Source organism: Neoarius graeffei, chromosome 4, assembly GCF_027579695.1.
Source record: "Neoarius graeffei isolate fNeoGra1 chromosome 4, fNeoGra1.pri, whole genome shotgun sequence".
Taxonomy (NCBI): domain Eukaryota; kingdom Metazoa; phylum Chordata; class Actinopteri; order Siluriformes; family Ariidae; genus Neoarius; species Neoarius graeffei.
This window is the reverse complement of record NC_083572.1, coordinates 72,396,366-72,423,426: the sequence shown is the minus strand read 5'-3', so window position 1 is coordinate 72,423,426 and position 27,061 is coordinate 72,396,366. Positions and strand designations below refer to the sequence as shown.

The window sequence follows — 27,061 nt, the reverse complement described above, 5'->3', positions numbered from 1 at the left end:
AGCCCACCAGGACTGCACGTGGCACCATATGCCCTGTGGCAGCAGCTGCCTGAAGTAAAGAGGCAAAACCTGCTGCACACACTTACAGCCAGAGACATTCGCCATCAGGAGGTAAGGTTTAGATTTCAATCATCTGTCTGCCGTCATCACCAAATGCATCAAGGGTGTTTTTGTTTCTTTCTTAGGCCATGTTTGAACTGATTGTGTCCGAGGCTTCGTATCAGAAGAGTTTGCGAGTGGCGGTTGGACTCTTTCAGTCCTCTGCTCAGCTGAAGCAAACTTTAACTCCTGTGCAGAATCATGCTTTATTTTCCAACTTGAAGGAAGTCTGTAGGGTCAGTGAGGGGTAAAGACCAAGTGTACATTTAAGTTATTTACCATGGCTGTGTTCATAAGCGTCAGAAGCACCTCATGCTAGAGCTCTACTGTACTTTTTAGATTTCTTCAGGATCTGGAGACTCAGCTGGGGCAGAACGTGGTGATGTCTAAGGTTGGAGATATTGTACTAAATCACAAATCAAGGTTTCGTCGTGCCTACGTGCCCTACGTCACAAACATGATGTATCAGGAGACCCTTATTACAAAACTTTTGTTAGTCCTACTCCTTCTGTTTTCATCTCCTTAATCCCTGTAATATAAACCATTGTCGATACCTGCGTATGTTCTTGTGTGATGGTTGCTGTCTGTTTTCAGACAAGAAAACAGGAAGTTTGTGCTGGCCTTAAAGAAGCTTGAGAAAGATCCACTTTGCCAGAGACAGACACTCAAGTCCTTCTTGATCCTTCCCTTCCAAAGAATAACAAGATTAAGGCTTATTTTAGAGGTGGGTTTTTCCAAACACAGGAATGGAAGGAAGTTTAACACCTTTTAAGGAAATCTCATAAACACTTGGGTACCATATCAGCTGGGTAGAAAAGCGCATCAGGCTTTTATTTGGTTGGTGGATGTACCTATCCACACAACTTGCTAGAAGTGATATTCTTTGTCACTGGTTCAGAATATCCTTAAAAGGACTGACGAGCACTCCACTGATGTTCCAAATCTGAAGGATGCGATTGAAGCTGTACGAGAGGTATGCTTTCAGTCTTCCATTAATCTAATTTATTATAGGTTTTACATCTCCTCTCTAATACCAAAAGCACAATGTACTGTCAGACTTTACAAACCTGGTCCATGACTTAATTATTAATATACTTCAGTTATTATGGTGAAAGTTGCAGTTGTCCCAGAGCCTGTCCTGGTATCACTGAGCACACTGAAGGCAGGACCACACCCTGGCAATCACATCACAGCAAATTAATTACATTCTGTGTCCTGTAGATAATAGTGGAGTGTGACCGTAACGTCCAGCAGATGAAGCGGACAGAGGAACTGGTTAGCTTGGAAAAGCTTGTGGATTTTTCCAACGTCAAGGTCTGAATCTTGACTCTGCATTTTTTTTTTCTTCCCCCTAGAATGTTTGTTCCACTTGTTTTACATTTCTTGTTTTCCATTAGTCGGTACCTTTGATCGTAAGTGGCCGTTATCTGATTCGAGCGGGACCCTTGAAAAAGTTGGTGGTCAAGTGTAATCAGACCTCAGGCTCCATGATCTTGCCTATAGACATCTACCTGCATCTCTTCAATGACCTCTTGCTGCTCTCACTCAAGAAGTATGACTGCTTTGTATTCTACCATGAGTATGGAATGAAACAAGATGTGGTTACTGGAAAATAATCAGTGTCAAGTTACCACCCTGAAGTTGATTGTTTTCTGACAACAGCATGGGTGTTGTTTTTTTCCTCTTGTATGATTAGTTATATGTAAAGCATTGACTGCTGAATAACTCAGTTTAACTTATTAGTCTTTAGATTATGTGAAACACAATCCATACCAAACAGTGTGTGTGATGTGTATAATACACTTTACCAGTCAAAAGTTTGGACACACTCGCTCATTCATAGGTTTTTTTTTTTTCTGTATTTTGTCTTTTCTACATTGTAGAACAATACTGAAGACATCAAAACTATGAAATAACATATGGAATTGTGTGGTAAACAAGATGTTAAATTCCATATTTGAATAATCTAAAAGTAGCCCCTGTTTACCTTGAGACTTTGCCCACTATTGGCATTATCTTAACCAGCTTCATGTGAGAGTCACCTGGAATGCTTTTCAGTTAACAGGGGTGTGTTTGTCAAAAGTTAATTAGTGCAATTTCTTGCCTCCTTGATGTGTTTGAGATCAAACAGTAAATAATACAGTAAATGGCCCTATTACACAATTGTAGTAATTCATGTCAGGAACCACTCAACTAAGTAATAAGAAATGATGGTCCATTACTTTAAGGCATGAAATATCTTTTAATAAAAATGAAAGTTGAATTAGGTGTGCGCAAATTGACTGGTTGTATGTTTATTATAATATTTAGCTCTGCAAAAGTGTTAGGCACGTTTAAAGAAATGCTGTAGGCCAAAAATGGCTTAAAAAAATGTTTCAACATAAAAAAAACCCTATAAACAGCAGTAAACCATAACAAATTAGTCAATATTTGGTGAGATTATCCTGAGTGCAGTTTTATAAGGAAATGAGCTGTAGCTTTCACTGAACATCTTGCAGAACCAGCCACAGTTCTTCTGAACACTTTGACTGTCCCACTCGCTTCTTAATTTTTCACCAAAATCCAGTAGCCTTCATTATGTTTTCTTTTTTAATCTGAAAAGTGCGCTCTTATATGCTGCTCAGATACAACTTTTTTCTAACATTCATTTTCTGCCACAAAATTAAATGTTTTGAACTCAAATGTTTTTGTACTGACTCAATAATGTAGAAATCACAAAAATCTAACAGTTTGTATGGGGGGGTGCGTCTCAGACTTTTGTACAGTACTGTAGGTTAAGCGCTTCAGTTAAAGTTCACTTCAAACTTCAACATGGAGGGGGAATCTGATCTCCGTGACTTTGACCAGGGCTTGGTTGTTGGTAATAGACAGGCTGGTTTTAAAATGGTGCGCAAAAAAAAAAAAAGCATCTGGAGAGCGGCAGTTCTGCAGGTGGAAACACCTTGTTTAGTGTAGTCAGAGGAGAATAGCTAAGCTGACAGGAAAATTATGATTAAAAAAAAGAGATCTAAAACAGTTTGTATTTTCAAAAAAAAAAAGGATCTCTCAGACTTTTGTACAATACTTTTGGCGAATTTATTCATTAGGAACACCTATACTAATACTGGGTTGGGCCTCCCTTTGCTCTAAGAACAGCCTCAATTCCTTGTGGCATGGATTCTGCAATATGCTGTAATCATTCCCTCAATTCTGGTCCGTGTTGACGTGACTGCATCACGAAATTCTTGCAGATTTTTTTTCAGTTGTACTTTCATGTTGCGAAGCTCCTGTTCTGCCATATTCCAAAAGTTTTCTATTAAATTGGATCTGCTTATCACAGTTATGAGCTACTGTAGCCTTTCTTTCAGCTAGAACCAGTCTGGACATTCTCTGTTGACCTCGCTCTTAACAAAGCATTTCCGTCCACAGGACTGCTACTAAATGGATATGGTGGGTTTTTTTTTCTGTTCTTTCTTTATTAAACTCTAGACTGTTGTGCATGAAAATTCCAGATCAGCAGTAAAAGGAAAAACAAACCAGGCCCATCTGACACCAACAATCATGCCATGGTCAGAATCTCATCACATTCCCCCCCCCCCCCAGCTCCTGGCCTGTAATGCATAAAATCGTGCAGATACACTACTGCCACATGGACTATTGGATAATTGTGTGAAATGAGGGTGTACAGATGTACCTATTTAAAGTGTCCTATATACAACCCTGATTCCAAAAAAGTTGGGACAAAGTACAAATTGTAAATAAAAACGGAATGCAACGATGTGGAAGTTTCAAAATTCCATCTTTTATTCAGAATAGAACATAGATGACATATCAGTTTAAACTGAGAAAGTGTATGGTTTAAAGAGAAAAATTAGGTGTTTTTTTTTGTTTTTTTTGTTTTTTTTAAATTTCATGACAACACATCTCAAAGTTGGGACAAGGCCATGTTTACCACTGTGAGACATCCCCTTTTCTCTTTACAACAGTCTGTAAACATCTGGGGACTGAGGAGACAAGTTGCTCAAGTTTAGGGATAGGACTGTTAAGGCCAATTTATGCTGACAACCCAGTCCTCGCAGACAGTGTCTGCGTAGCCCCCCCACCTTCGCAGACGCTCTGCGCGCACCTCCCAAAAATTGTGACCACCGCAGAAGCCTCGCAGACAAGAGGGCTCTGATTGGTCCACTCTACATCTGCTGTACACGCACTTCCGCTTCCCTACTTTCCCGGTTTGTTTTGTTTTCACGACCGGCATTTTTAAAAACACGAGCGAAGATGGAGCAGCACGAAGAGCGGTTGATTGAGGAAGTACGGACATCTATACGACTCCAGTTCTAGTCATTATAAAAAAAGTTCTAGTCATTATAAGTAACCGGAGGATAAACACTCCACTAACCACACCCACCAACTACTCCTAGCGACTTCGCGCCCCCCCTTGCGTTGTGCCGGTGAATAACATCGCGCACGCCTATTATCCCCGCTCAACAATAAATTACAACTGTCTGCGAAAAGCTATCTGCGAAAGCCTTGTCACAAGAGCATGCAGAGGCCTTTAGCCCATTCTTGTCTAATGTAGGATTCTAGTTGCTCAACTGTCTTGGGTCTTTTTTGTCGTATCTTCCGTTTTATGACGCGCCAAATGTTTTCTATGGGTGAAAGATCTGGACTGCAGGCTGGCCAGTTCAGTACCCGGACCCTTCTTCTACGCAGCCATGATGCTGTAATTAATGCAGTATGTGGTTTGGCATTGCCATGTTGGAAAATGCAAGGTCTTCCCTGAAAGAGACGTCGTCTGGATGGGAGCATATGTTGCTCTAGAACCTGGATATACCTTTCAGCATTGGTGTCTTTCCAGATGTGTAAGCTGCCCATGCCACACGCACTAATGCAACCCCATACCATCAGAGATGCAGGCTTCTGAACTGAACGCTGATAACAACTTGGGTCATCCTTCTCCTCTTTAGTCCGAATGACACAGCGTCCCCGATTTCCATAAAGAACTTCAAATTTTGATTCGTCTGACCACAGAACAGTTTTCCAATTTGCCACAGTCCATTTTAAATGAGCCTTGGCCCAGAGAAGACGTCTGTGCTTCTGGATCATGTTTAGATACGGCTTCTTCTTTGAACTATAGAATTTTAGCTGGCAACGGCGGATGGCACGGTGAATTGTGTTCACAGATAATGTTCTCTGGAAATATTTGAGCCCATTTTGTGATTTCCAATACAGAAGCATGCCTGTATGTGATGCAGTGCCATCTAAGGGCCCAAAGATCACGGGCACCCAGTATGGTTTTCCGGCCTTGACCCTTACGCACAGAGATTCTTCCAGATTCTCTGAATCTCTTGATGATATTATGCACTGTAGATGATTATGTTCAAACTCTTTGCAATTTTACACTGTCGAACTCCTTTCTGATATTGCTCCACTATTTGTCAGCGCAGAATTAGGGGGATTGGTGATCCTCTTCCCATCTTTACTTCTGAGAGCCGCTGCCACTCCAAGATGCTCTTTTTATACCCAGTCATGTTAATGACCTATTGCCAATTGACCTAATGAGTTGCAATTTGGTCCTCCAGCTGTTCCTTTTTTGTACCTTTAACTTTTCCAGCCTCTTATTGCCCCGTCCCAACTTTGAGATGTGTTCCTGTCATGAAATTTCAAAATGTCTCCCTTTCGACATTTGATATGTTGTCTATGTTCTATTGTGAATACAATATCAGCTTTTGAGATTTGTAAGTTATTGCATTCCGTTTTTATTTACAATTTGTACTTTTGTCCCAACTTTGTTGGAATCGGGGTTGTATAAAATAGTATTATAAACCTGTGGCTTGAATTGTAGCTGGTACAGCTCAGTGTTGCTGTTTGAGAAAATTACACTTTTCAGATTTGAACATTCAAAAGCACTGCAGTATAAAGTATTTAAATGCATGCATACAAGCATATTGATGGAAGGTTTATTACACTTAATGTTTTAATGACTTATTCTCAGCTGAAATATTGTTCTGTTTATGTACACCATACCACTATCAGTGGAAACCGATTCAGTGTGCAGGATCATGCAGTTTTTCCTGAACATGTTCATGTCGCGGAGTTAAAGACTAAGAAGTTGGGTCTGCCACCTGATGCCTTTCTGCTTCACCTTGCACGAAACCACTTACGAGCTGCTACTGCGGTTATACTCACTGCACAGTCACGGTAAGTTGGGTGTGTGGGGTGTCTTTTTGTTTTTTCCCCTTTTTTAAATAAAGTACTGATCTCAGCTTAAACGCCTAAGACCCAGTAACTTGGCCACTTTGGGTTTGTGGTTTTCTGAGCCATTTAGAAATTTGATTTTAACTCCAAGCTGAATTTGTCTGCAGGATTGAAAAAGATACCTGGTTCCAACTTTTATCTTCACAGAATGGCACTATGGGTAATGCAGAGATCAAGAATGTTTAAACATTTTTATTAAGTGTTCTACATAACTGTTTTAATCCTACTGTATAACAATCTGCTAGAATGACCGATCATATCAATTGTGAACTTTAACTTATGAAATTATTTATACTAAATAAAGTTTGACATTTGTGATAGTCAGCCGTTCATTGTCTCTTTTTAAAAAAAAAAAGTGTACTAAAGCTTTTAACAATGCTTCATTGGCTGTTTTTCTATTCAGTGTTCGCTGGTCTTATCCCATCATTGCTTCTGGTAGAAAGCTCCAGTCTCGTTCATAAGAAATTGGTCCTCTCCTCCTGGGGATTAAAAAAAGGGGGACAGTAATTTAGTAATCTTTAGAGCCATAATTTGGGGCAACAAATGTGCTGTCAATGTGAACATTATACAGTACACAAGACTGTGTACTGTAGTGTTTTGAATAATCACATGAATGGTGTATCCAGCAGTATGGCTATGACTGCATGCACACATCAGTAAATAACTTTTTTTTTTCTCAGATTTTTTTGGGCTTTTTCCACCTTTATTGGATAGGACAGTGTAGAGACAGGAAATGAGCAGGAGAGAGACGGGGAGGGATCGGGAAATGACCTTGGGTCGGAATCGAACCTGGGTCCCCGGATTTATGGTATGGTGCCTTATCCACGACGCCCCTAAATAACTCTTTTAAAGGTTGTGGAATTTCATCAGGGGAGAGAGGGGGGAAAAAAAAAAAAAAAAAAAACCACACTTGGCAGCTGCATGCAAAGGCAATTTGTAATGTGGGCAGTGCATAGATTAATCTAACAGGTGAACATGCACACCTCCTGAAGAGACCCAAACTAAATAATGCACATCAACACCAAGTAATATCTTAATAGTAATGACGCTAATGGTGTACTCAAACTATTTTGTATAGTAGTAGAATGTTTGGCATGATCTGAATGTTCACAACTCTGGCAATATAATTAAATGCCATTTTCTCAGTATTACAGAAGCATAACACAAACACTTTTTATACCTCCTCTCAGGGGGGGCATGGTATGCTGGTTTACCTCTGGCCGTCCATCTGTGTTTCCGTCTGTCTGAAACACCCTTTTTCTCAGCAACCACAAATCATAGCCACTTGGTACCAAACTTCAGCTTGGGGTTCTAGACAGTGTATACCATTTTCAGGTTTGTCGCACATCAACTTCCTGTTTACCAACTGAATGTATTTATGAAATGTAGGGTGGATTTTGACGCTATTTCAAAATGACAGTTTACCAGGATGCTATTTGAAATCCTTGGGGAGAACACTGCTCTTTACTTGTTTAAGGGTTAATTATTTGCTGAAGTCAACATTCATGTGTTCTATTCCTTCAATTACTTGTATGCTGATGAGCGGGGGGGATACGTAAGTGAGCAGTAACTCAGTTGATTGTGTGTGTGGGGGGAGTCCCCCCCCCCTTTAAATAGTGCATATAAACATGACTCTTCTAGCCCATGAGAATTTGTTGAAAAAGCAAAATCTCTCCATTCACTGTAATGTTACAGAATGTTAGTGTGCCAATTCATGTACTAGTGCATCTCAAAAAATTAGAATATTATGAAAGTTCAATATTTTCCATCAGTTATTTAAGAAAGTGAAAGTTATATATATTACTCATTACACAAACTAAAATGTTTCAAGCATTTTTCTATTTTAATCAGTATGGCATACAGTACAAAAAAAAACCCATCTCAAAATATTAGAATTTCATTTCGAGTTTGAGAAACAGTATGAACACAGTGTATCTCTCGGTCTAGTTCAGTACACACAACCACAATCATGGGGAAGACTGCTGACTTGACTGTTGTCCAGAAGATGATCACTGATGCCCTCCACAAGGAGGGTAAGCCACAAAAGGTCATTGCTGAAAAGGGTGGCTGGAAAAGGTGCACAAGCAACAGGGACAGCCGCAGTCTTGAGAGGATTGTCAAGAAAAGTTGATTCAAGAACTTGGGAGAGCTTCACAAGGAGTGGACTGAGGCTGGTGTCAGTGTATCAAGACCCATCACGAACAGACATCTTGAAGAAGGGGGATACAACTTTCACATTCCTAATATCAAGCTACTCCTGAGCCAGAGACAATGTCAGAAGTGTCTTATCTGGGCTAAGGAGAGAAAGAAATGGACTGTTGCTCAGTGGTCCAAAGTCCTCTTTTCAGATGAAAGTACATTTTGCATTTAATTTGGAAATCACAGTTTTAGAGTCTGGAGGAAGAGTGGAGAGGCACAGAATCCAAGGTGTTTGAAGCCCAGTGTGAAGTTTCAACAGTCTGTGATGATTTGGGGTGCCATGTCATCTGCTGGTGTTGGTCCACTGTATTTTATCAAGTCCAAAGTCAACACAGCCATCTACCAGGAGATTTTAGAGCCCTTCATGCTTTTTGGAGATGCCGATTTCCTTTTGCAGCAGGACTTGGCACCTACCCACAGTGCCAAAACTACTACCAAATGGTTTGCTGACCGTGATATTACTGTGTTTGACTGGCCAGCCGACTTGCCTGACCTGAACCCCATAGAGAATATATGGGGTATTGTCAAGAGGAAGATGAGAAACACCCAACCCAAAAATACAGATACGCTGAAGGCTACTATCAAAGCAACCTGGGCTTCAATAACACCTCAGCAGTGCCACAGACTGATCACCTCCATGCCACACCACATTGATACAGTAATTCATGGTAAAGGAGCCCCAACCAAATATTGAGTGTATAAATGAATATACTTTTCAGAAGTTGGACACTTCTGTATTGTAAATCCTTTTTTTGATTGATCTTAGAGAATATTCTAATAATTTGAGATACTGGATTTCTGATTTTCATGAGCTATAAGCTATAATCATCAAAATTAAAGGCTTTAAATATTTCACTTTACATGTAATGAATATAGAATATGAAAGTTTACCTTTTTGAATTAAATTATGAAAAAAAAGGAACTTTTTCATGGTATTCTAATTTTTTGAGATGCACTAGTATAGATGAGGGGTATCATCTGGTTGTTTCCTGTATAGATTACTACCCGAGCTGTGTTCTCTCACCATTTTATCTAATCTGTTGTATTTTATTCTTCCAACCAGCATAAAGTTGAACTACAAAAAATACAAAGAAAAACCCATCACCCATTAGTCAGCAGTTATTGTGATTTTCTCTAACAGAACTTTGGTCATGATTACAAATTCCAAAGTCATCCATCATTAATTAGGTTCCAGATAAATACCTTACCTGTTCAGCAAGGGGGAGGAGCTAAACTCCATTTCCTGAATTCTTTTTTTTTCCCCCTCCTAAGTCCTCCTTTCTACTCTTTGCTATTTGGTTCGTTTACACTCTCATGCTCTTGTTCATGAAAACATATACTCTCAACCCCACCTGGTTACCAGTTCCTATATAATAGGATTTCTTTCATGTCTGAACATGTGACATATCTAAGTAACAGATTTCCTGAGTTGTAGCATCCTTGTCACAGTATTGACTGGGAATTACTGTGCCAGTATTATTTCTTCTCTGAATCAGGGTTTGTATGTATATATTTATTTTTAAACAAACTAGAACTGTGCGTAAACTCACTATAGAATACCCCCCACACACACACACACACTTATGAGCCTGTTGTCATATTGCCATATCTAAGGGAATAAGTTGAATTATCTCCCCTTTGAAACAGTGGACTGGGGTTCTTTTCCTTCATGCACATCTTCAGGTAGTATACTGCAACTGTGTAAAGTTTCATAAACATCCATCGAACCGTTTAGGAGGAGTTGCACTTACAAGACAGATGGACAGACAGGGTGATTTCTCATATCCCCAACCTTTTGTTGGGGGGGATTTTTAAAAAATAAAAATTCCTGCATGCTCTAGATTTAAAGTATACACACTTTAATTTCAGGTTATAATTAGAAGGGCACTTGGAAGATTACATACTTCCACCAAGCCACATATTTAGATTTGCATCCAACTCTAATCAACTGTTCCCTCACCATAGCCCACCTTTCCTCAAAGTTTCATCAAAATCTGTTCATTACTTTGAGTTCGTTGGGAACAGGCAAACAAACGCAAGTAAATACATAACCTTGTCCAACACAATTGGTGAGGTAATACTGTACTGATACTGTGCCATATAATAAGCAGCTGACATTTGACTCAAACTTACTTGCAAAAGTCCATGATTTGACTGGAACTATGTGACTGGTTGAGGTGACATCAGGTCAAAGTCTGACAAATTCCTCGCCACCCAAACGCCTACTGCAAACAAACCTAGATTCACAAGAAGATTCCTAAAGAAAAGAGAAATGGTGCATCAAAGTTAGACGGCATTAATTATGTGATGTTCATCACAGTTTTAATGGAGAGTCCAGAGCTCTTCTAAGGATCCTTGCTGAACCCAACAAAACAGACTTCTGCATTCTGAAAGGCTTAATGTCCACATGGATATCCTTTTGATATTTTTCAAGTCTCTCTGTTATAGGGTAGTCACACTAGAGGCGGAATGAGCCGGAATGCCGTCAGAATGAAAATTCTTTGTATATTCTGGGATATTCTAAGTGCATTCTAAAGATTGAGTGCATTCCAAACATTCGGGCCCATTCTTGTGGCCGGCCCAAATGTTTTGCTCATGCTCAAAACATTCGAGGTGCATTCGAAGAGGAGAAATATCGAACGGCATTCAAAGTGCATTCTGACTGCATCCTAAATATTCTTACAGCATTCCAACAGCATTCGAAACACTCTGATCATGTTCGAGGGAAAAATTAAAATGGCAAGCCACTTCAAATCCTGCCAGAACGTGCCTCGAATGAGCCGGAATGCTATCGGAATGAAAATTCTTCATATATTCCAGGATATTCAAAGTACATTCTAAGTATATGAGCTGCATTCTGTTTGAATTCTTAGACGTTCTAAACATATTTGGTGGCTATTCTGGGAGCGTGCTGACTGTATTTGAGGGGAATTCGTACAGCATTCGAGGCACCTTCCGACCAGACTTCAGGTGGTATTCGGGCAGCAATCGAACCACACTTGTACAGCATTCGAAGTGCATTCTTAATATTCTTACTGCATTCTAGGTATTCCTACGGTGTTCCAACTACAGTACCAGTCAAAAGTTTGGAAACACCTTCAAATTCGATGTTTTTTCCTTATTTTAATTAACTAAAAGACACTTTGTGTCTTAATGACTGACTGTTTCTCTTAGTTGAGTGGTTCTTGACATAATATTGATTACTACAGTTGTCGAACAGGGCTATTTACTGTATTTTTATTATTTACTCTTTACTGGTTGATGGTGTCAAATGCATTAAGGCAAGAAATTCCATTTTTGACAAGAGACACCTGTTAATTGAGAAGCATTCCAGGTGACTACCTCATGAAGCTGGTTCAGATAATGCCAATAGTGTGCAAAGCTGTTATCAAGGTAAATAGTGACGGCTTTGAAGAATCTAAAAGATGAAATTTTTTTTTAACACTTTTGTTTACCATATAATTCCATATGTTATTTCATAGTTTTGATGAGTTCAGTATTGTTCTACAACGTAGGAAAAAAAAAATTGAATTTGAAGGTGTTTCCAAACTTTTGACTGGTACTTGAACTGCATTCGAAAGCTAATACACCCGGAATGTGCAAGAATCGTTCGAAGAGCATTCCAAGTATTTGAACGGCATTCTTACAAAGCTGTAAGAATGTTGGTCAGTTTGAAATTCCCGCCCGAATGTGGCACGAATTTTGAAAAATTTTTCATTCCAGCTGGTTCTGCTTGATTCCTGCTAATTCTGAATAAGTGTGACAGGGGCTTTACACTTCCAAGCATGCTGATAACAGGAGTGATAACTTTCTTCAACTTCCACAGAGCTCTGATCTCTACTGCCAGGTCGCTGTACTTATTGAGTGTGTCTGCTTCTTTACGGGCGAGCCTGCAATCTCCTGAGCAAGCCACATCAATGATGCAACATGCCACTCCTCAACTCTGAGGGACTGGACTGATGCACACACTGCACTCTTTGTATAGTGAACAATAATGCACTCACTTTTTTTTTTTAAATACAATGTTTACGTCTATTTCTTTTTACATCAAAATGCACACTCAAACTTTCTGTACATTATCAGTAGCAGGGGTACTAGTCTTTTTTGCACTGTTGTTTGCACTTTGTGTAGTTTATAGTCTATAGTGTGCACTCTTGCACTTTGTAGATTTGTAATCCTGTGATGTTTTATGTAGCACCATGGTCCTGGAGAAACTTTGTTTTAACTGGGTACTGTACCAACTGTATATGGTTGAAATGACAATGAAGCCTTGACCTTGTACTTCACTCTCACAATACAGACAGTCTTATGGGTCAGGGGGTTTTATATTGGGGCTTTGATATGATGATTTGCTGTCAGGTAACATCTCCATAGATTATTCACTGGATCATAAAATATGTGGTCATCATTACATTACAAACTCTTATTTATCAAAAAAGCACAACTTTATTCATCACACACTTGTTCCTCTCTGCATTGAACCCATGCACACACTTGTGAGCAATGAGCACACACATATACCCAGAGTAACAGCGCCCACGGAGCAGTTTGGAGTTAGGTGCCTCGCTCAAGGTCATCCCATATTAACCTAACTGCATGTCTTTGTGGGGGAAACATGCAAACTCCACACAGAAAGGCCGGCTGCTGGGCTCGAACCCAGGACCTTCTTGCTGTGAGGCAACTGTGCTAACCACGGTTATCAAGAGTGATGTACAACAGGACCCTGACACATCCCACCCAGTGAGCGATTAGGGGTTAGGGACCTTGCTCAAGGGCACTTCATCCATTTCTGTTGGTCCAGGGAATCGAACCAGCAACCTTTTGGTCCCAAAGCTAACCTCTAGGTTTCCCCTTTGTCTCATGCTCATTTGGCTCCAATTAATAGACAATAACTGGTTTATTATTAATAACATGGGCGTAAAAATGCATATGGACGGTATGGACGCGTCCATACCAATATTCAGCTGAGTTTAAAATGTCCATACCATTTTTGAATGGAGAAGCCGCGATGCGGGAAACGCTGAATAAAAACACCAAACGCGGTATCGCGTCCAGCTGATTTTCAGTTGTGAACAGACCTCTCAAAGACGGCTGACTATTGGTGGGGACAGCAGGTAAAAAAGCTTTATGAAGCTTTGATTGGCCCACCTCCCGTTGCCTTGACGTTGCTATGGTTTTTTGTTGTCATTGGCTGTAAGCCGTAGCAAGCGGTAAAATCAGCATCCAGCTCGCTGCTACAGCAAAACAGCACACAGGCAGTGATGTCGGGCAATAAAAGAAAACGTAAGGAGGACATAAGACATTATTTTACCCAGTCAACGGTAAGCTATTCAAAACAATGTTAAATGTTTACTTATATTTACTGTAACAGCAAGGAGTTTCTGTTTGCAATCTCTCTCTGTCACACACACACACACAGAGTAATAAATGCTTGTAGGTAATGCTAAATGTTTACTTATATTTACTTTTTTCTTGCTCATTGTTTGCATGTATATGCATATGTATGCATGTGTATATGCGCATGTATGTAACCTCTGCAATAAAATGTGAAAATGTAAAAATGTGAAACAATTGTCACTTAACCCTTTCAACTTAATGAATAAACATTTTTGCAAAATGCACTACAACTACCAAAACTCTTCACACTTCTACCACCCATATCTACATTACTTCCAGATTCTGAAATTGCAGTAACTCAAAAGGAAGCACATGATGTTTCAAATGTGTGAAAATAGTAAAAGTTGTGTGAAAATGAAGCAGCAGCACATAATTTTGATTGATTGTGTTGTTGTATTTTGGGTAGGTCATCCACTACAGCGAAATTCACAGCAACTTCAATGTCCACTTTCTCTGTGTGATAATGTATTGCCCGTATACATGCAGATGTTAGACTAAGACTAAGACTAAGTGTACCTGGTGCTAAAAATCAAAATAACACAAAGGAATGGACAACCAATCATTTGTACAGTGTAGGCCACATTTCATGCGACAACCATGGCGCACTGGGGCGCTTGGCCAAATTATGTCCCCACCAATATCAACACTGTTTTTACGCCCTTGATTAATAAGCAAGCTATTTGACACTTCAGCAGACTAAATGATTTCTGATATCCCTGGACCTACAGTATAACCACCAAACACAGCTAGCAGCTACACCCCTGCACAAGGTCATTCCCAAACTGCTAGCTGGATCACCAAGTCAACGAGGTGATGATGGCGGAGTATCTCATGCACACAATGACACAGATGTGTAACTAAACCACTTGGGTGGATATTTAACAGGAACCTAACCTCACCTCACCTTCTGAAATCATTTCTGTCAGTCGCAAATCGGTACGTGGAGCTGATCCAGCCCACAAGCCCAGCAGATCCGGCTTCGCTTTTCTTTCCAGCACCCGCCATTTTCCCTGGTGACTTCTTCTAAAACAAGACACAAACAATTTCATGAGGGAACATTCTGAAACATTACATCAGTGTCAAACCTTTGATAATTTCCACACACCATGAGGCGAGCTGGGAGCTTACGGAAACACGTTTGGGACAAACACGTGCACCTGCTTTAGAGATTTCACTAAACGCAAAAACGCGATTTGGTTTGTCCCAGTGCGGCATCCGTACTTTAAACGTAGCTCCTCCCTTTCCGCGAGTCTGAAAATGGCCGCCACCAGGTACCGTCGCTTTCTCAAGCTATGTGAAGAATGGCCCAAAGACGAATCGAAGAAAGGTCGAGATTTGGGGACTTTTTTACGGCAGAAGGTGGCCAGTGTATTCAGAGAGGGCGAGAACACTCAGGTAATGTCGGATAGAACGATTTTCTGGATAATAACCGTCATTAATGTTGTGTTCAAATATCTATCGGTGTCTGATTACAGTGCAGGAGGAATTCAGGTGTTAACAACAACGTACCTTTTAAAATAAAACACTTTCCATTTACAGCCAAAGCGGAGTGTTTTAAGAGTTTACTTTCGTGATGTGATAACGAAATCCTCACACCTGGATATCTGCCCTCGTTGTCCTTGAGTGTTTTAAGTTGCAAATTTTTCCTGGAAATTTCTGTGCAGTTCTAGAAGCTACCTGACATGTTTGTTTGGCCAATAAGGTACTGTTTGAGCCGTGTTGTAAAGAAGCTGGGTGGAAAATTTATTTTTAAGATTTTTATTATGTTTAATCTGGTTTATGTTCTGATTTTTAAGAGAGGAAGCAGAAGCCTTTGTCACATGTGAAATTCCTCCTCTGCATTTAACCCATCTGAAGCAGTGTACACACAAGTGAGCAATGAACACACACACATCCTCAGAGCAGCCGGCAGCTATGCTACAGGTTAGGTGGCTTGCTCAAAGGAGGGGAAGTGCAGTTCATTCACTCAGCTCCCCTCACGTTTTTCCTGCCAGTCCTGGGACTTGAACTGGCAAGCCTTTGGGCCCAAGGCTGCTTCTCTAATCTTCAGGCTGTTGCTGCCCCCATGGTGAGACTTGTCTTGAAGTAACTACTAACTGTGAACCTTCACTGACCAGAGGTCCTGAGTGCTCTTAAGCAGGTTTTCCTCAAGGATGTCATTTCCATTGATTCTGACAGACCTCTGGTGTTCTACTTCACCGGGGTGATGAAATGCCAGGTTTCCTTCAGATGTGATGCTTGACTTTCAATTCAAACATGGTTTCATCAGACTACTGAATCTAGTTTCTCATGGGCAGAGAGTCCTTTAGGTGCTTTTTGGAAAACCCTAAGTGAGCCATCATGTGTGGGTTTTTTTTTTGTTTTTTTAAAACTCTGAGCACTGTACCCAAAAAAAACCCCGATTGGTGGAGTCATGCAAAGATGGTTGTTTCTCTTGCAAGTTCTCATATCTTCATGATCCTGATCACCTCCCTTCAGTTTTACTGGATGACCAAAACTAGAAAGGGTCTTGGTGGGTCTGAGATACACTATATGTGGCCAAAAGTAGATCTACACCTGATCGTCACAACCATACACAGGTCTTCTCCAAACTGTGGCCACAAAATTTGTAAGCACACAATTGTTTAGAACATCTTTGTAAGCTATGGCATTAAGGTTTCCCTTCAGTGGAACTAAATGGCTCAAACCTGTTCAGTCCTCACAGAGCCCCTTTGCACAAAGTGAGGTCCATGAAGACAAGATGCTTGTGTATTGCTTGTAATTTTCTCTTTGTCACTGATGGATTATGCCCATCAATGACGATTGCCAGCGGGAACCCTGTGATGGTCAGGTGTCCACATATTTTGACCATATAGTGTACTGTAGCTTTCACCAGATCAGGATCTTAATGCAGTCCTTCTTCGGCAGTCTTCCTCTTTTGACTTGTAACTTGTTTTTTGTTGACCTGCATGATTAGCTATGAGGCTTTATATAAACAGATGCATACCATACCTTTCCAAATCATGTCCAGGCAGCTGAACAGTTAACTACAGATTAACCTTAACCAAGTTATAAAATATTTTAAAGGATGGCGAGTGGAAGTGGGATACAGCTGAGCTCAATTTTTTCATAGTGTACTTGTGAATGTGGTGATTTTTATTTATTTATTTTTTAATTTACAAAACTGTGCAAAATGTTTATGGTTTTTATTATCGCACACTTCTTACAGATTGAGAAATATTTCCTCTATTTTAGAATAAAGCTGTAACATGGCATAAAACGAGGAAAAATGAATGTCTGAATTCTCTGTATATTAATATACAATGTTTATTAAATATACCGTGTAAACAATATGAATTATGCAATCATTTGATGTTTTAAATTTATGCAGCTATTCAGGAAAAAGTAATCAAACCACAGTTAACACCCAAAGACAAATCAGCATGCTTATGGTAAGAAAATTTGATTTTTCATGTTTGACGGAGGCTGTATATATATATTTTTTTTCTTCTAGATCTCTGACCCAGAAAAATGCAATCAAATGTATGAAAGTCTGGTGCGCATCAACAGCAACGCTTACAAAGAAAAGGTGAGCTTGAAGTGAGAATATTAAAATACAGCATTCCGTGACATTTTAAAAAGTAGTGGATTGCTTAATCAAGAGAGTCCAGAAGAGGCTGTCATCATATCTGTTTACAGTGCCAAAGGGTTTGGTGGTTCCTTTTCCCAATGTTAACTTGCCTTGAATTATTCTATTTGGTTCAGCAACTGAAATATTACTGTAGTTGTCTGAAAAATGAATCTTCTCCCCTATTAAACAACAAGGATACTAAATTTTGCTGTGTTAAAGCCCCAGAAATGTCTAGCATTGATCCAGTGAAAGAACATGGACTGTGCATCTCCCCGAGTGATTTATTTGCTCTTTTAACTCAGTGTTTATTGCTAGTTATATTTGACTGTACAGACTGTATAATCGCGCATATTTTCATTGCTGCATTTCAGTAATTGCTTGATTTAAATGTGTGTGGATGAATTTCTCGTTTCAGTTTCCAAGAGTAAAAGACACAAGTTTTACTGGTGTGACAGTGGAAGAGTGTCGAATGATCCTAGGAACAGGTGAGATTTGTAAGAAACGAGTAACGAGAGAAAAGTCAAATGTTATTTTAACATAAACTGTAATGTTTGAAGTGAAATCAATGGGGGGGGGGATATTGAGTTCTTCTGCAATGCCAATGTAATTGAACATTCAACTGGATAATGAGGTGGTGCTACAATTAAAAGCTCGTTATGATTCAAGGAAAATGTTAAGATTGTGAATTTTTACATAGCATTGATGGTATCATATCTAGATACTTTTTATTGATTTAAATAAAACATTAGAACATAATTAATTATTACACTATTGAATGATATTTCATCAAAAGCTACCGTTTTTCTTTATGCTACATTATACTGACTGAACGGAAGCCGAGCACGACTGTGCTTGCAATAATTTGTCATTTTCTCGAGATCGCAAGAATTTTGTTATAACGAAGCTCATTTTCTCAGGATTGCAGGTTAATTTATCTTATCTCAAGATAATGCTCATTTGCTCGTAATGATGAGTTGAGGTTGTTTTTTTTTTTTTTTTTTAAATTCATTAGTTTTATATAACAATTCAGTGCTTGGTTCCATATGACCATTTTCTTCTCTTCTAACTTCCTGATATTACTTTTTTCTTGTAATGACTATATATTCCTAAAATGTCAAACTATACATGTCTTGCTTTTGAAATATTACTAAGACTTGTCATAAAACGTAAAAATACACAGGGTTTACACAGTGGCCCTAAAATACTTAACCCACATAAATGTGTGCTAATGATATATTCATGAAGCACTTTAATAGGAACACGTACTCATTCATACAATTACCAGTCAATCATGTGGCAGCAGTGCAAAATCATGCAGATGTAGGTCAAGCTTCAGTTAAAGTTCACATCAAATTTCAAAATGGGGGGGGGTCTGATCTTGCTGACTTTGACCAGGGCGTAGTTGTTGGTAATAGACAGGCTGGGTTGAAATGGTAAAATGGTGCGAAAAACGCATCCAGAGAATGGTAGTTCTGCAGGTGGAAACACCTTGTTGAGTGTGGTCAGAGAAGAATGGCTAAGCTGACAGGAAAACTATGGAAACACACACAACCACTCTTTGGTTCTGCTGTGGTGAGTAGACACCAGGATTCCCCCCTGCACCATTCTGTGTAAATTTACAGACTGTTGAATATGAAAATCCCAGGTGAGCAGCAGTTTCTGACATACAACCCCAATTCCAAAAAGAAGTTGGGATGCTGTGTAAACTGTAAATAAAAACAATGTGGTGATTTTCAAATCATGGAAACCCTGTATTTAATTGCAAATAGTACAAAGACAACATATCGAATGTTGAAACTGAAATTTTGTTTTTTGTTTTTTTTTAAAATATATGCTCAGTTTTAATTTGATGTCAGCAGCACGCTTCAAAACAGTTGGGCAGGGGTATGTTTACCACTGTTTTGCATCACTGCTACTTTTAACAAGTAAACTTTTTTTAAAAAGTAAACTTTTGGGAACTGAGGAGACCAATTGCTGTAGTTTTAAAAGAGAAATCCCATTATTGCCTCTGATTATACAGTTTCAGTTGCTCAGCAGTTCAGGGTCTCCTTTGTCGTATTTTGTGCTTCATAATGCACCAAATGGTTTCAATGGGAGACAGGTCTGGACTGCAGGCAGGCCAGTTTAGCACCTGAACTCTCTTGTGGGTTTTTTTTTTTTTTTTAAACTATGGAGCCATGCAGTTTTAATATGTGCAAAAAGTGGTTAGGCATTGTGTTGCTGAAAGAAAGAAGGCCTTCCCTGAAAGATTTTGTCTGGATGGGCAGCAAACGTGTATATATCATTCAGCATTAATGATGCCTTCCCAGATGTACCAGCTACCCATGTCATGTGCACTAATGCACCCTCATACCATCACAGATACTGACTTTTGAACTGTGCACTAATAAGCCGGATGCTCCCTCTCCTCTTTAGTCTGGAGGATGTGGTGTCCATGATTTCTAAGAAGAATTTCTATTTTTGATTTGTCAGACCTTGGGACAGTTTTCCACTTTGCCTCAGTCCATCGTAAAAGAGCTTGGGCCCAGAGAAGGTGGTGGTGTTTCTGGATATTGTTTATATCTGGTTTTAACTTGCATTTGTGGATGCAGTAATGAACTGTTTTCACAGACGATGGTTTTCTGAAGTGTTCCTGAGCCCATACAGTGATTTCCACTACAGACACGTGTCTGCTTTTAATGCAGTGTCACCTGAGGGCCTGAAGATCACAGGCATCCAATGTCAGTTTTCAGCCTGGTCTCTTGCATACAGAGATTTCTCCAGATTCTCTGACTCTTTTAATGATTTTATATACCGTAGATGTGATCCCCAAATTCTTTGCAATTTTACATTGAGGAACGTTCTTAAATTGTTGTACTGTTTGTCCATCCAGTCTTTCACAGAGCAGTGAACCCCTCCCCATCTTTACTTCTGAGAGACTCAACTTCTCTGGAATGCTCCTTTTATAATCAATCATGTTACTGACCTGTTGGCAATTAACCAAATTAGTGTTTTGGTTTTTTTAAGCGATGCACAACTTTTTCCGTCTTTTGTTGCCCCTGTCCCAACTTTTTCTGAAATGTGTTGCTGACATCAAATTCAAAATGAGTGCATATTTTCCCCCCCAAAAATAAAATTTGTTTCAACATTTGATATGTTGTCTTTGTACTATTTTCAATGAAATATAGGGTTTCCAAGCTTTGCAAATCTTCACGTTGTTTTTTGTTGTTTTACAGTGTCCCAGCTTTTTTGGAATTGAGTTGTCCTTAAACTTGGTGACGATGCCAGATTCTTGTTTTTACTAGCTGAAAATTTAATTAGCCGTTTCAAAATTGTGCATTTAAATGTACCAGTTTTATGAATCGGTTGCATGTGTCTTCAAAAAAAATTTAACCTATTGTAATGGTGATATGCAATCCTCTAACTCGTTTTATTGTGTTCATAATCATATTTGTAGGAACTATGCAACAGATGGATGAAGAAAAGAAAGGATTGTGGAAAACACTAATGCAGCGATTCTCCTCTAAACCAGAAGATGCAGCTGTGGAAAAGCCAGAAAAGTAGATATTTTGCACTATAAGCTCCAGCCTAGCACACTTGTTATAAAACTTGTTGCTACCTTTTTTTTTTTTTTAAATATGTGTATTGTACAGTTTCATTCTTATCTGCTGTATGACAATTCATGTTTAACATCTTTTGTCCATAATTTGTAAACAATTAAAGATTCATTGTATTCAAGTGTGCCAGAATAACTTCCTGTAGCTATACTAAATATGCATAATCTATGTATTAAATTATAATCTTAAACTTATTTTAGCCTCAGATTAAGAATACTATGAATGTGCTTTCAGCTTGAATTCAATGCAGTGTATGTTTCATATATATTCACGTGAACCCACTGGCAGTTTGGCCCATGCCAGAAAACACGGTATGTTAATATGAGATAGAGTTAAATGACCTCTGTTTTGAAACACGCCCTTTCATAATGTGATAAGACGAGAGTAAAGCTTCAGCGTTTGGTGGGTGGGAGACAGACTGCTTTTTTTTGGGGGGGGGGGGGGGGGGACACGAATACAATAATTCATCAGATCAATCATGGAATTCTCCCCCATGTTCATTAGTTGGAGATGTGATAACAGTTGTGGGTGGATTGTTTTGTTTTTTACACTGACAAGAATGCAGACATGATCAAGTTGCATGTACAAGGTGTAGAATTGGACATTCTAGACTCACCCATGGTTTTTTATTAACTGGAGGAGAACCTCCCCGTTGTGGTAGTCTCTTATCAATTAAGCATATTTTATTTTGCTCTGCCCTTAGCGTAAAAAGACAAATTTTTTTAAAGAAGACACTATATTTGATATTTTTAATAAGGTCCCACCTTTAAAGGTTTTAAACTTTTTAAAGTGTATTGACGTGAACAAACTTAATGTATTTTATTTGATTGTTGGTTTTGAATATCTCATCTCATCATCTCTAGCCGCTTCATCCTTCTACAGGGTCACAGGCAAGCTGGAGCCTATCCCAGCTGACCACGGGTGAAAGGCGGGTCACACCCCGGATAAGTTGCCAGGTCATCACAGGGCCGACACACAGACAACCATTCACACCTACGGTCAATTCGGTTTTGAATATGTTAAATTTATTACCTGTATTTGCCATGAAATAACCACAGCTGCTTAACTGGCAATAAACGAAAACAAACAAAAAAAAAAAATACACTGACAAGATTACATTACCAAATGTTAACAGAAGTGGTATATTGATACTTACTTGTGAAATCATTACTCATGCAAGTGATGTGACTTAATTCATATTTCAGGCATATTTGTTTGAAGTTTACTTTTAATAGCACTTTTAACAATAAACATTGTCACAAAGCATCTTTACAGAATTTTAGTGACTTTAAACATGAGCTCATTTTATCCCTAGTCTATCCCCAATGAGCAAGCCAACTAGTGCATGTTAAGTACTTTTCTTCTCGTCTTTTTTGGTCTCTGGGTTGTCTCTCCAGATACAGTAGTTGAGGGAGGTGGCCAAGCAGAGCCAGGCCAGGTATGGAGTCAGGAGGAGAGTGGCAGTGCGGTTCACTGGGTACCAGGACACCATGGTGGTGGCCACTGTCCCAGTCAGCACAACAAGCTCAATGAGTGCCTGCAGGGGCAAGAACCAAGGAACGTCAAACATAATGGAGCATGTTTTAGAATGTGCAATTGATGGACAGTTTCACTTCTTAAGAATCATGGTGTAGTTTTTGCAAATATTTTCTGTTACAAATTCCTCAATCACAAGGTACGGTAAATATGCATTGAATAGTGATCTTGTAATGAAATAGCAGTTATACGAAACCTTGTCTTGAGCTAAGAAAAGCATGCCCTCATACCAGTTTGATCTTGTGTGCCCCAAAAAAGATAGGGGTCCAGGCCCAGTTCAGTGCCAGCTGCAAACCATACAGTCCCAGTGGGACCACAGCATCTTCTGTGAAGCCTCCAAGCTCTTTATACACCAGGTATGACCCATACCTGAAACGATAGTATTAATAAGCCTTAGTTAACAATTAAGGGGGGGGGGGAAGGACAGCTGACATGGTCTACATCAATTCTAGCCAGAAAGCTAATGCTCTAGCTCATTCCTCTACTCAGAAAACTATCAATATTGATCCAATAAACCACATTCCACACAACCTACATTATTACATTAAAAACTATATTTACAAAAGTTATAAAGGCAAGTTAGGAGTTGTCTCGGATGTACTAACCCCATGCCAGTGTATAAAGCTGTCCATACCACTCCAAAAGCACGGTTGGGTGGCCTCCATGAAGGTTTGTTAAGTGAAGCATACCACGTTGTCGTCTCTCTTCTTGTGATAAATGCTCCACAGATTCCACCAACATGTGGTAGGACAGTAAGACCCAGCGCAGTTGTCCACATGGCTCCAGCAAAGAGATCCTCAAACTAAAGAAGTAAACTTTGTTTTAAGAAGCAAGAATAAGTATAAAGTTCTGTCAAAGACATCTGTTCCACCTTCAGATGTACCACCCCTTAAAACATTTTACTATGTGTTTAATATTTCCCTGTTAAAAAAATGTACAGGTCACACAATAGCTGGCCTTTATAGGATAGACAGTGTGGCAGTATGTACAACAATAAAGTCAGGTGACCAAGGATAATATGTAACTACAGTAACGATAACCACATCATTTCAATGTTACTGATTTGTGGTACGTGAAGCAGAACAATGGTGGTTGGCTGCTCACCACTTTGGTTTCTGTGGTCCCCAGCCATAGAAATGATATAGACTGAACACTTCGTGGATATTTACCTTGCCTGGGACAGAGTCCACCAGGAGGTGGGGTATTGTTTTTGGTGGGGTTTCTTTGTTAGCAACATTATGGGAAAACAGCTGGACCAATCTTCATGAAACTTTCAGGATAGATGAGCATTGGTCTCAAATAGAACCTCCAACATTTTGAGGGTCATCCGGTCAAGGTCACCAAAAAGGTCAATATCTTTTTTTCCCCCGCAATCTTCCTTAATCATATTTACTTCAAACCAATTCCAAAATGTCCATCTTTCAATTCTGCTTCCATGATATGCTACATGATGGGGTATATCTCAGTTTTCTTTCAAACTTTCATTTGTTTGTGTGTGTCTGTCTGTCCGTTAACAATGTAGCACCTAGACAGTTGCACCAATTGACTTCAAATTTCCAGGGTAGGTGGGCAATGGTTTGTAGATTCCCTGATTAAATTTTGGGGGTAATCAGGTCAAGGTGAAGGTTAAGGTCACTGAAAAGGTCAACCTTTCGGTCAAAATGACATTTTCCATTATAACTCAAAAACAGTTGCTGATAGACAGATGTTTACTATTATGAGCATATAGGAACTCCCATATGGCCTTTCATTTGGCACCATGATCTTTGACCTTGAAAAGGTCAAACTCAAGGTCACGGATTTTCACAAGGCTGTAACTTGAAAACGGTTGATGGTAGACAGATATTTACCATCATCAACTTATAGGAAGTGCCATATGGGCTTATATTTGGCACCGTGACCTTTGACCTTGAATGACTGAAATGTCAAACTCAAGGTCATGGATTTTCATAGGACTATAACCTGACAGCTGCTGACTGAGAAATATTACCATTATTAACACCATCTCATCTCTAGCCGCTTTATCCATCTACAGGGTCGCAGGCAAGCTGGAGCCTATCCCAGATGACTATGGGCGAAGCGGTACACCCTGGACAAGTCTCCAGGTCATCACAGGGCTGACACATAGATATAGACAACCATTCACACTCACATTCATACCTACGGTCAATTTAGAGTCGCCAGTTAGCCTAACCTGCATGTCTTTGGACTGTGGGGGAAACCGGAGCACCCAGAGGAAACCCACGCGGACACGGGGAGAACATGCAAACTCCGCACAGAAAGGCCCTCGCCGGCCGCAGGGCTCAAACCCAGACCTTCTTGCTGTGAGGGCGACAGTGCTAACCACTACACCACCGTGCCGCTCCTTAATTTGATATTCTCAAATGGAATAATTTCATAAGTTTTTTATATAATATTAAAAAAAAAAAGTCACAATGGCAAATATTAGGACACATCCCAGAAAACAGATATATTACAATGACATGAAGTAATGAGTTCTGCTGTAGTATGGCATTGCAATCTAAAATATGAAATCATTTGTTGATCTGTGAACAGGTTGCATGTCCTTTTATGGAAGTCACCTGAAATAAAAATCATATAGTATGCCATAATAATGAGAACGTATCTCATTACGACTCAAGTGCTCATAATAATGACTTAATAATATCTCTTAGTAGTTAGACAGAAAGTCAACTGAGAATTCTCATAATTATGGGATACTGTCATAATTATGGCTTGTGTCAAAGTCTTTCATAATGAGAACATTTTCTCAAAGTTCTGATTTAATCACATTATGAGACATTAATAATTATGACAACATTCTCATAATGGCGAGATAAAGTTATAAGAAACTACTATTATTATTATTATGGAGGAAACGGGCTTCCATATCCTTTAGATTCAAATTGTGATTGAGTAAATCACACCTGAACATTTTAATTCTGAAACTGCATCTCGTTCATCACTCTGACAGCGGAGCGACCTGGTGAAAATATCACACTGCAAGTGAACCCAAGAGAACTGCTCAAACTCCTCCTCCAGCGCACTGTCTGTCTGGCTGTCTCTCCCTGCCTGTCTGTCTCTCTCTCCCTGTCTGTCTGTCTCTCTCTCTCTCTCTCTCCCTGCCTGTCTGTCTGCCTGTCTGTCTGTCTCTCTCTCTCTCTCTCTCTCTCTCTGTCTGCCTGTCTCGAGCAGTCTGCCCTGCATGACTTACATGTAGAGTTTAAAGTTATAAACTCTCGTCGAATGATATATATCCTCATCTACATTACATAATGTTTACATACACACTACTGGACTGGGTTACGAAGCAAGAACCCTATCGGAAGAAAAAAAACGGTTTATCAGTTTAGACAAGATTGTTAGAATATTATAACTTACCCTACCTTTAAAGAACAGCCGCGGTGTTGTTCAGTGCACACACGGAGAAAGGTTTGTGTGGGCTTAACATGGGGGTGGGCGTGTTCACTTATGAAACGTGCAGGCAGCCACGCCCCTTCTGTTTCATAAGCGTGTAACTGAAAGCGGAAGTTTCTGTTGTGATAAAGTTTCAAATGTAGTGTTCTGTAAGGAATACAAGACGACGGAGCACCATGTCTATATGAAAATAATCCACCATCAAGTTGAGAGAGTAATATTTAATATTACTGACTATTTTAACACATAAATTATTACTCCATTTTAGTGGTCGAGTTTAGTAATCATGCTTTACTCCCATTTAGCAATTAAATCAGTCTATAACAATGGACTACTGTTGTGTATTATCGTTTCATTTGATTTTCTTTATAATTTGTGTCACAAAAAGGCACAGAACAAAGTGCCAGTAGACTTATAGTGTTATAATATTTGAATTGCTTTAGCCACACTGAATTGAAAGAGGATATTAAATCATGGGGCTCAGCTGAGTAAAGCTTGTGACTTGTACCACAGCTGCATAGCTTTTTTTTCTTTCATTTTTTAAATTGTAGAGATTATATCTGTAGATCAGGGTGGCACGGTGATGTAGTGGTTAGCACTGTCGCCTCACAGCAAGAAGGTCCGGGTTCGAGCCCCGTGGCCGGCGAGGGCCTTTCTGTGTGGAGTTTGCATGTTCTCCCCGTGTCAGCGTGGGTTTCCTCCGGGTGCTCCAGTTTCCCCCACAGTCCAAAGACATGCAGGTTAGGTTAACTGGTGACTCTAAATTGACCGTAGGTGTGAATGTGAGTGTGAATGGTTGTCTGTGTCTATGTGTCAGCCCTGTGATGACCTGGCGACTTGTCCAGGGTGTACCCCGCCTTTCGCCCGTAGTCAGCTGAGATAGGCTCCAGCTTGCCTGCGACCCTGTAGAACAGGATAAAGCGGCAACAGATAATGAGATGAGATATCTGTAGATCAGAATGAAACACACAGT

General features: G+C 39.6%; 3 protein-coding genes across 7 annotated transcripts; 1 reads left to right on the top strand and 2 right to left on the bottom strand.

Annotated features, from left to right (window-relative positions):
* Nucleotides 1–6,505: 6,505 nt before the first annotated feature.
* Nucleotides 6,506–15,140, bottom strand: tomm6 (translocase of outer mitochondrial membrane 6 homolog (yeast)). Of its 2 annotated transcripts, none has more exons than XM_060919659.1 (4): nucleotides 15,035–15,140; nucleotides 14,834–14,952; nucleotides 10,666–10,789; nucleotides 6,506–6,812 (listed from the first exon to the last, which is right to left on the bottom strand). In XM_060919659.1, the coding sequence occupies exons 1-3, from the start codon at nucleotides 15,035–15,037 to the stop codon at nucleotides 10,693–10,695; spliced, it is 219 nt and encodes a 72-aa protein (XP_060775642.1). In that variant the 5' UTR covers nucleotides 15,038–15,140; the 3' UTR covers nucleotides 6,506–6,812; nucleotides 10,666–10,692. The 2 variants fall into 2 exon arrangements, with proteins under 2 accessions (XP_060775642.1, XP_060775643.1); XM_060919660.1 differs by having other exon boundaries at nucleotides 14,834–14,949; nucleotides 15,035–15,138.
* Nucleotides 15,141–15,162: 22 nt separating this feature from the next.
* On the top strand, nucleotides 15,163–21,256 carry LOC132885233 (ubiquinol-cytochrome-c reductase complex assembly factor 2). The gene is made up of 4 exons (XM_060919658.1): nucleotides 15,163–15,324; nucleotides 17,423–17,497; nucleotides 17,955–18,024; nucleotides 20,976–21,256. The coding sequence occupies exons 1-4, from the start codon at nucleotides 15,187–15,189 to the stop codon at nucleotides 21,080–21,082; spliced, it is 390 nt and encodes a 129-aa protein (XP_060775641.1). The 5' UTR covers nucleotides 15,163–15,186; the 3' UTR covers nucleotides 21,083–21,256.
* Nucleotides 21,257–22,345: 1,089 nt separating this feature from the next.
* Nucleotides 22,346–26,145, bottom strand: tspo (translocator protein). 4 transcript variants are annotated; one of them, XM_060919654.1, is made up of 4 exons: nucleotides 26,058–26,145; nucleotides 23,277–23,486; nucleotides 22,902–23,040; nucleotides 22,346–22,672 (listed from the first exon to the last, which is right to left on the bottom strand). In XM_060919654.1, the coding sequence occupies exons 2-4, from the start codon at nucleotides 23,447–23,449 to the stop codon at nucleotides 22,484–22,486; spliced, it is 501 nt and encodes a 166-aa protein (XP_060775637.1). In that variant the 5' UTR covers nucleotides 23,450–23,486; nucleotides 26,058–26,145; the 3' UTR covers nucleotides 22,346–22,483. The 4 variants fall into 4 exon arrangements, with proteins under 4 accessions (XP_060775637.1, XP_060775638.1, XP_060775639.1 ...); XM_060919655.1 differs by having other exon boundaries at nucleotides 23,277–23,473; nucleotides 26,058–26,135; XM_060919656.1 differs by having other exon boundaries at nucleotides 23,277–23,473; nucleotides 26,053–26,133.
* Nucleotides 26,146–27,061: the final 916 nt, after the last annotated feature.